This window comes from Nannospalax galili, unplaced genomic scaffold, assembly GCF_000622305.1.
Source record: "Nannospalax galili isolate Female #2095 unplaced genomic scaffold, S.galili_v1.0 scaffold936, whole genome shotgun sequence".
NCBI lineage: Eukaryota > Metazoa > Chordata > Mammalia > Rodentia > Spalacidae > Nannospalax > Nannospalax galili.
In genome coordinates, this window is record NW_008337142.1 from 428933 (window position 1) to 439144 (window position 10212).

Sequence of the window (10212 nt, forward strand, 5' to 3'; positions counted from 1 at the left end):
CAGCCAATTTGATTCTGGTGGATGATATTTTTGATATGTGTCTATATACTACTGTGAATATTTTATTGAGTATAATTGCTGTTCATTAAGGATATGGGTCTACAGATTTCTTTTTTGTTGTATCTTTATCTAGCTTGGGTATTACAGTGATACTGTGTTCACAGAAGGAGTTTGGGCATTCTTCCTCTGTTTCTATCATTTTGAATAATTTAAGCAGTATTGATTTTAGGTCTTTGAATGTCTACAGAATTCTGCTATGAATACACCTGGTCCTGGGCTTCTTATAGTCAAGAGGCATTCTACTACTGTTTCAATTTCCTTATTTGTTATGGGTCTGTTTAAGCTGTTGATCCCTTCTTGATTTGATTTTGATGGTGGCCATGACTTTAGAAATTCATCCATTTCTTTTAGATTTTTGAATTTAATGAATTATAGATTTTTACAAAAGTATTCCCTTAAAATGTTCTGAATTATTTTGATGTCTGTTGTGATGTTTCCCATTTTGCCTCTGATTTTGTTGACTTGGATTTGCTTTTTATTTCTTTTGGTTAACTGGGCTAACGGTCTGTCTACCTTGTTTAACCTTTCAAAGAACCAGCTCTTAGATTTAAATTTTTTTTCTTTATATCTATTTTCATTCATTTCTGCTCTGATTTTTGTTATTCCTTCTCATCTACTAGGTTTGGACTTGGTTTGTTCTTGCCTTTCCAGAGTCTTGAGTTGTACTGTTAAGTCATGTACATGTGCTCTTTCTGATTTTTTTTAATGTAGGCACTAATAGCTATAAATTTCCCTCTTAGGACTGCTTTTAAGGCATCCTAGAGGTTTTGTTGTGTTGTATTCTCATTTTTATTAGTTTCAGAAATCCTTTTATTTCTCTCTTAACTTTTTGCTTTGAACCATTCATCATGAGATAAAGAGGGTTACTTCATTCAAATCAAAGGAACAATTGGTCAAGAAGATGCTACAATCATAAACATATGCACCAAGTGTGTTGTTTAATCTCCATATGTTTGTTTAGTGACTAGAGCTTCTTTTGCTGTTGATTGCAAGCTTTATTGTACCATTGTCTGATAGAAGGCACAGAATTATTTCAATGGTTTTTTTATGTGTTGAAATTTGTTTTGTATCCCAGAATGTGGTCAATTTTAGAAAACTTGCATGGGTTGCTGAGTAGAGGTATATTTTTTGGTGCTAGGTGGAATATTCTGTAAATGTCTGTTAGGTCTATTTCATGTAAGATGTCATTTAATTCAGATGTCTCTCTATTTGACCTGTCTATTGAAGTGGGGTAATAATGTCACCTACTATTACTGACTTGGGGTTAATCTCTGTTTTGTAGTCCTGTAGTACTGTTTTTAGGAAATTCTGTGCTCCTCAGTTTGGTGCATATATGTTCATGATTGCAATATCTCCTTAATCAATTGTTCCTTTGACTTGAATGAAGTAACCCTCTTTATCTCTTCTGATTCATTTTTATTTGAATTATATTTTGTCAGATATTAGAATTGCAACACAAGCTGCTTCTTAGAATCATTTGCTTGGAATATTTTCTTCCATCTTTTCACATTAAGGAAGTGTCTATCTTTGAAGGTGAGATGAATTTCTTGAAGAAAACAAAAAGATTGGCTTTTTTTTCTTGATCCATTCCTTAAGCTTGTATCTTTAGATAGGGAAGTTAAGACCACTGATATTTAGTGTTATTATTGTAGGATTTGTATTGGATAATTTCATTTTAATTTCTTTGTGTTTGCGGCCCCATTTTGAGTTTCTGTTACTACACATTTCTTTGTTTTCTTTCTGTAACCTCTTGGGTATACTCATTCCTTTCTTCAGTGTTTTGTACTGTTTCAAGTATTCTCTGTAGAGCTGGTTTGGTGGACATGAATTCTTTCTTCCTACTCATGTCATGAAAATTTTCCATTCCCATTTGACCATGATAGATTGTCTTGCTGGATAAAGTATTCATGTTTGACATCCATGGTCGTTGAGAACTGGGAATACTTTGGTCCAGGCTCTTCTGACTTTCATAGTCTGAATTGAAAAGTCAGCTGCAGTTCCAATGGGTTTTCTTTTACATGTAACTTGTTTTTCTGTAGCAGCCTTCAGTACCCTCTCTGAGTTCTGTACATTTAGTGTTTATTACTGTATGCTAAATATGATCCTTATATTTACAGACAAGTATATCAGTCACTACTCATTTGAAAAACTTTGTTTTGTAATAGATGGGGGCAATTATAGAATTCCACATCTGGTCATACACAGAGAATAAGTGTATTTGAGATGACTAGCTCTAAGTGACATATTTATGGTACAACCTAAGGCTCACGGAACATAGTGGAACAGGGGATAGATAGAATAGTACTACATCTCTCTTGTTCTAAAAATATTTTTAGGGGAATGGCGATATGCTTAGTGACTAAGAGCACTGGCTTCTCTTAGCAGAAGACCCGGGTACTATTCCTAGCACGCTTATGGTGCCTAACAACCATCTGCACCTACAGTTCCAGGACATGTGATTTCTTCTTCTGACTTCTGTGGGCATTGCACAACACTGGCACACAACACAATAATAATGAATAAAATATAAAAATATTTTTTAATATTTTCTTTTTAATTTTAGGTGTATGAATGTACTGCCTGCATGTATGTAAGTTCACTCATGCCCTGTAGAGCCCAGAAGAGGGTGTCAGATTACTTGGAACTGGAATTACAGTTGGTTGTTAGCTGCCATGTGGGTGCTGGGAATCAAACCTGGGTTTTCTGGAAGAACCACAAGTGTTCTTAATCACTGAGCTCTCTCTCCACTCTGACCTATAGTTTTTGTGCAATGAAACTTATGCAGTAAATACTTTTTAAATTTGTTAAGAATTTGAATAATACCAGTAAAGTCTCCAGTAATTATTTCATGTGAAAATACTTCATTGCTTCCATCCTCCAGAAAATTAGCAGAATTGCTAGAGATATAGTTTACTTAGTATGTTGTGAACCTATTTATCTTATCCTCTTTGATATATCCAGGCCTAGAGTCACTGAGGACTGAATAAAGATGATTTGTTTGTCTATAAATATGAAAGGCAAATTATGGAGTAAGTTATAAAATGAAATAAATTCAGGGATAACACAAATTATTTGTACAGTGTAGATATATGGATGACTAATTTTAAGTTGTAATTTTTAAGTAATTTTAAGTTCCTGGGTGTCAAGAGCTTCAGACCATATTAGGTCAAATTTTACAGCATTAAATTTGGTACTGCTACAGAAACAACCAAACATCCGAAGCTTGAAACCACAAAGCTTTATTTTTTCACTATAGCACAGACCCCAAGGTCAGCCAAATTGATCCATCTCCTATAACCTTACTGGAAGAGCAATCACTACCTGCAACACTAGGCAACCAAGTGGCAAAGTGAGAAAACACACAGGGCAAGTCTTGAACTATTGCTTAAGGCATCTTCCTGCAGGCATACACATTACATCTATTCTTATTAAATCAGAAAAAAATTATCCTAGTCAAAAGTGACTTTGAGCATCACCAAGTGTAATTCCACCTAACATGGAAACTGATAAGAAAGCAAATACAGAGTAACCTAATGCCATTACCTCCTAATTACATATCTTTTAAAAATGTTTGTATTGATTCTTTGAAAATTTCACACAGTATATTTTGATCATATTCAGGCTCCTTCCTCCATCTCCTCCAAAATACACCCCTACCTTTCTACCTCACCCTCACTTCATGTCCTCTATTATTTATTTTAAGGCCTATTTAGTCTAACTTGTCTTCCCTAAATGCTCTTGGGTATCAGTTGATACTCTTGATTCTTATCAAACATCAAGGCATCACACACAGAAACTGACTCTCACTCTCCCAACAGCTGTAAATTGCAATAGGCCCTCAGCTAGCACTGGGATTTCTTGTCTACTTCACCCATCTGTGCGGGTTTTATTCTGGCTTGGATTGTGCATGCTGTCACAACTGCTATGGGTTCCACATATCTTTTTTTACCTGCTCATATATATAGAACTAACTATGTAGAACTAACTTCCCTAGAGAAGAGGTCATTGAAGTACTCCTCAGACAGCACTTCATACTCAGGGTTCAGGATATTTGGGAGTTTCTTGGTTGTTTCTTAACAGTGCCTATATGGTTCTTCTGAGTTTGGAGACCTGTAAACAATTTTTCCATATTTATATCTTTCTTTAGAAAATTGAGTATTCATTAGCTTTACCATTATAATTAATTCGTAAATGTATTATTATACAAATGTAAACAGATTTCTGAAATATCAAGAGCAATTTGTAAGTAAGATACTACTGGATATGTTAATCAAGTCATGACTTAGTGGGACATAGAAAGGAAGTCGGGGTACCATGGTATCAGATATTATTGGCCATTTGGAATTAGAATGTCAAATTGCAAATGGGCTCTGGTTTCAGGAGTCAAATCATCACACTCGTGTGTAAATAACACTGAAGAAATCACATACTTCATTACTACTGAAGACTTAGTTTGCATCTTCTTTCCTTAGCCTATAGCTGGTGGAGACCAGGACATGACCAAAAGTGTGTTAGATGATTAGCACTGATTTGCTGAGACATGCATCAGCTATGACAGGTGAGTCTTTTCTAGGAGGCACAGTCAGGCTAATTCAATAGAGGTGATAAACAGTACCATTGAAATCTACCCGATAACTTTATAGACAAACACAGGTGCCAAGGATCTGTGTGCAACTGACTATGACTAGTAATAATTAGATACATACAGATTAAAGACGCATGTGCCAACATCTCAGTGTTATTAGCAAAAACGATGTCTTTCTGCAAGAAACAGTATATTTTAAAATGAAATGGAGATCATTTTTTAAAGGTTAAAAACTCATTCAATTTTACATCTTGCAGGGTTTATACTGAATTCAATATTGTATAACTGTATTAATTCAACAGTGAACCTAAAAATTTTACAGCCACTGGAAGCTGTTATTGAATATGTTAAACCTGTAATGAAATACACAGATAATTTTAAAAACTAGTAGTTTTCCTTCAGCATGTTCATTCCCATCTGTTGAGAAATAAAGAACAATGAATTCTCATCAGTCTTCATTATGCTGCATCACAGCATTTGTGAGACAAGGTCTCTGGACAGAGGTAACCTCAGGAAGGCATCATCTACTGCGAGCTAGATGTCTACATTAACATATAATCTGTATCAAGTTGAACCTTTGTTCAAAGTAACTAGGAATTCTGTAGGTCACCTTTCAGAAATCTTAGAATCTTTAACCTTAACAGCAGCCTGCATTCCTCAGCAACCTCTTCATGGCATCTTTGATTTCCTTGTTCCTCAGACTATAAATCAAGGGGTTCAGCATGGGAATCATCACAGTGTAGAAGACAGATGCAAATCTGTCAAAGCTGGAGGAGCTGCCAGAGCTGGAACTTAAATAGACAAAGGCACTGGAGGTATAGAAGAGAGAAACAGCTGTCAGATGAGAAGCACAGGTGTTGAATGCCTTGGACCTCCCTGTAGCTGAAGTGATCTTCATGATGGACAAGACAATATAGACATAGGATGTCATAATAGCTAAGCCATTCACTACCGCAAACAACATTGTTAATATAGCAAGCAGGACTTGGGCAAAGAAAGCGTCAGTGCAGGATAGATTTAACAGCTGGGGAAAGTCACAGAAAAAGTGCCTGATGACATTAGGTCCACAGAAGTGGAGCTGCAGCAAGGCACAAGTCTGAGATAAAGAACCTGTGAGTCCTGCCACATAGGATCCCATCACCATCTGAACACAGAGGGTGGGTGACATGATGGATGAATAGAGCAATGGGTTACAAATAGCAGCGTACCTGTCATAGGCCATGGCTGTCATGAGGCAAGATTCACTCAGCCCCATAGTGGAGAAGAAGAAGTACTGAGCTATGCAGCCCAAAATACTGATAGTTTTCTTTTCCTGAATGAAGTTGGAAAGCAGTTTAGGGACTGTGGAGGAGACATAGCAGAGGTCTATGAAGGACAGATTACTGAGGAAGAAGTACATGGGGATGTGGAGATGGGAATCCATCCTTATTAAAACAATGAGGCACAGGTTCCAGGTCAGAGTTGTGATGTAGATGAGCAGGAATATGATGAAGAGCAGTGCTGTGATTCTGGGGAAATCCGAGAATCCCAGGAGGATGAATTGAGTGATCTCAGTAATATTTCCTCCACCAATCATTGCTATCAGAAAGGAGAGGAGAGGATGTACTGTTGGTTCAAGTGAAGCTGCAGCAGTATAGATTTCATGTTATCTGTCTTTTCCTCCTGGGGTCTGGAGAAGAAGACCTGCTTCCTTGTCCTTTTTTGGAAAGACGCCACCCTTTCTTGTAGCCATCAACAACAATCTGTGCAGTGTTCCAACTTTCAACTCATTCATTTGATCCCATAAGAATTAAAAAATGTACTTAAAAGATTGGAAACTTTTATTAAAGTGAAAATTAAGTGCTATGATTGTTAAATATATGGTAGACATCATTGATTGAAATAAAAAGTTTTAGAGTTTTCTGACACTTTTTAACTGTCGCTTCATTCATGACAATATCGTTGGCATCAAAAAAAATTGAAATAGTTTTCAATCCCAGGTTGTTATTTTAGTAATTTTTATCATTTTTCCTTCAGGAAAAATTACCCTGTTTATAGGAATTACTCAAATACTTTTCTAATATGTCTACTGAACATATGGAGAGCAGCCTGGACTACACTGTCATTATAATTTTGATAGTATTATGCATGTGCACCTAATAAAATTATGGAATAAACCTTCTCAGGGAAGCCTTCACATGAATTCATCCATACCGTGTAAGAAGTTCATTCACTCTTGGCTTTAAAGAATGATTATCTCAATTTTAAAGTATCTCCCCGCCCCCCTGGGAAGTGGCATAGTGGCAATACATTAAAAAGATCAAACAAGAGTTTTTGTTCTTATGCCCTGTTGCAGGATCAGCTTGTCCAAGAATTTTATATATGATAAAATTAGTATTTTTAATTAGTATGAAAAGGATAAGCCCTCTCAGAAGTAGTTTATGTGACCTGCTTCATGGTGATTAAAAAGTACTAGAAGAAGTTGATGTGCATTTATGCAATTTGAGGATGGAAAAGACACTTCTGACGCATAACAATACAATAGAAATAATGAAATTAAAAACTAGTTATAACAGAAAAATTCACATAGAAAACATATTTGAAATAGGACTATGAAAAGAAAGGTCCAAAAGCAATACATTAATACTTTTGCCTTGTAAGATACTTTCTAATTCAGCAACAAATGGACACCCAACCAATATTTCCAGTTTTCTCAAGAAAATTTGATTTTACAGAATCTCATGCATTTCTTCTGTTTTATATAATCTCATGCATCCTCTCTCTTTTTACCTCCTTTGCTCTCTCCCACTTCCTCCCTCTCTTCCTCTCTGTCACACATATGCTTGGCTGTTTACACATAGAAACATGTAAAGCATGGGGGCCATTTACAACTCCAAAAACAAAAATAAAATTTTTCTTCATACTTAGTTGCATGTTCCTAGTTTTCTTCAATTCTTATGTTTGTTGTAACTAGTTATTCAGATACATATATACTTCATAAGACAAAGGAGAGAGAGCAAGGGGGAAGTAGAGACAGAGAGAGAGACAGAGAGAGAGAGCAGAGAGGAGAGAGAAGGAGAGGGAGAGAAGAAATACTAGAGACTTTCGAAATTCACTTACTGGCTATACAAACTTTGGGCTTCATGTGCCTCATGTATAAACAGAGATAATATTGCCCATTTCATAGTGTTGTTACACGGATAAAATAACATAAAATATTCAAAATAGTAAGAGCTCAATAACTGATACAAATTATCATTCCAATCATCACTCACCTGTGTAAAAGAGGAAACAGAAAGTACTTATACTACAGTGTCAAGGAACTTGAGAAAATGATTTCCTTAATTACAAGTTCTCTAAACTTAGATTAATAATGTTGTTAAGAAAGCATAGCATTTATTTCCATTTTACTGTGCTGACATCCATAGAGTGCATCACTCAGTAAGTGTATGTTCAATGTGTTAAGAAATGATCCATTTAAGAAACTCATACCTACTCCTTCAAACTTGGTCAAAGCCAATGGCTCTGGATGCCCTAGGAAAGAACCTTCTAGTGTTGTTTTTCTAAATGGATATACAGTGTCAAATTGTTCTCTAAATATTTCTATTTATACTCACAGATTAGTGCTGCTCTCAGCCTTGGTCAGAGAAGCTTCTGTTTGCAATGGGAAACAGTTACTGCAGAGACTCACATTTGATGAACGTGTTGGGAACAAGTGACTCCTGAGTGCTCAGCCCTAAATAGACCATTTATATCACCCCTTCAAAGGCTCAGGGAATAATTCTGAAGAAGCAGAAAGGGTGTAAGAGCTGGAGGATGGGAAGGAATGCAGTGAAATATTGGCTTCCAGACATGACATGGCTGTTGTGCCCATGAACTCAGCAGCATGGCTACCTGAATAAGACCTGGACAAGACTTGCATTATCAGCATACCATCATGGATGGGAGAGGGACTTATAAAGCCCCACATCTCCCAGAGAAGCTATAAAGTTTGCTGATGGGGAGGGGAAGTCATGATACCCAGTGCTGTATCAATAGTACATTGCCCTCATTCAGAGAAATAACCACCCTCCCATCCCAACAGAGTTCATGCAGGAGACTCTAATTAAATGCAGTGAGCACACGGCCCCCCTCACACACAAAAGATATGCAATAGGGGTGGGACTTGGGAAGAAGGAATTTGATGAGAGATGGAGGGGATAAAAGAAAATAATGGTAGGGGCTTTGATCAAAGAACAGTATTGTATGTGTGAAATCACAAAAGAATAAAAAGAAAGAAAGGATTAGAATTACTGTGCCATGACCAGTTTTGATTAAGTCCTCACCTTTTTTGCTTATTAGTTTTAACTCATTTCAAACATGTACCCATCAGTATATAGTTATATCGTTTTCAATTTTAGCTTCAGAATGTTACTGTTAGTGCAATATGTTAACTGTTCATGCCAGAGTTAGTTTACTGTGTTAATTTGAGTTTTGCTAACTTACCAAATAGATAAATAAATGACTAGTCTTTTTTTTTCTAGGCTTTGCCTATGCAGCTAAGAATGTTAATTTTGCTTATTTTCCACTGTGGTTTTATGAGTTTGGAAATGTTTGTTTATTCTTATAATAGTTGTCAATTTAGTTTCTAGATATTTTTTCAAGATGATTTAGATTTCATAAAAAATATTTTAAATTATAAGCATGCACAGGTGACATCTCCCAAACACTGATATAATGAGTCAATTCAGTGAAATTCGTCATCAATCAGTTGCATTAAATTTCATCTTTTTCTTAAATTGCATTGTGGTTACTTGGGCAGCCAAATGAGGTGCTGGGGGTTATTTTTTTATTTACAAATTTTTTCTTGATATCTATCTTGTTACAATTTGGGAAGATAGATGACAGGGGAAACTGAATATACTCACTGTTTTCAATAAATATTTTACCTGTGGTGACCATCTCTCAGAACTACCAGTGAAGAAAACCTGTCTGGTGTTAATCTTGAGTGGAATCAAGAACTTTTCTCAGAATTGGAAAGATAGCCCAGTAGTTAAGATCCTTGGCTGTTCCAGCGCTGATCTGATGAAGACATGATCAGTTTGAGATGGTGCTTGAGGTACTAAATCAAGTAAGGCTGAGAATGCTGGTTAGTGACAAAGAATTCATATAAAGAAGACTGAAGCAAATGTTCAGACGGACCTATCTTCTTTGCCTACCTGGTGTCTCCAGGGTGCCAGTGTAACCAAGGAGAACAACAAAAAACTGTTTAAAGCATCCCAAATGGGCTAAAGGAATTATGCATGAGCACTGTGTCTTGCCATAATCCACATTTCATCTCTTATTACTCAGGTGCCATGAATCAAGTTCTGCATTTCAATAGAAGTCAAATTTTTATCTCAAAAAAGAATTTTGAAGAATAAAAATTAAAAAGGGTTCTGAAAATGGAGAAAATGGGGACACAGAGACAAGCATGTTTTGATTTCAGTCAATTTTCTTGAAATAAAGAAAATTATTCATTCTGAATTATTCGTTCAATTCTCAATTACTGACTTTTACAACCTATCAGAATTGTAAACTTTGTCTTATATGATGTTAAGAGATACTGG

General features: G+C 36.0%; 1 protein-coding gene across 1 annotated transcript; it reads right to left on the reverse strand.

Moving 5' to 3' along the window:
- Positions 1–5282: 5282 nt before the first annotated feature.
- On the reverse strand, positions 5283–6224 carry LOC103733333 (olfactory receptor 5AN1-like). Its single transcript, XM_008832154.2, has one exon. It carries the CDS (start codon positions 6219–6221, stop codon positions 5283–5285), a length of 939 nt encoding a protein of 312 aa, XP_008830376.1. The 5' UTR covers positions 6222–6224.
- Positions 6225–10212: the final 3988 nt, after the last annotated feature.

Coding starts and splice junctions, on each gene's coding strand:
- LOC103733333 (XM_008832154.2), bottom strand. CDS start 6,221: ATGATTGGTGGAGGAAATATTACTGAGATCACTCAATTCATCCTCCTG.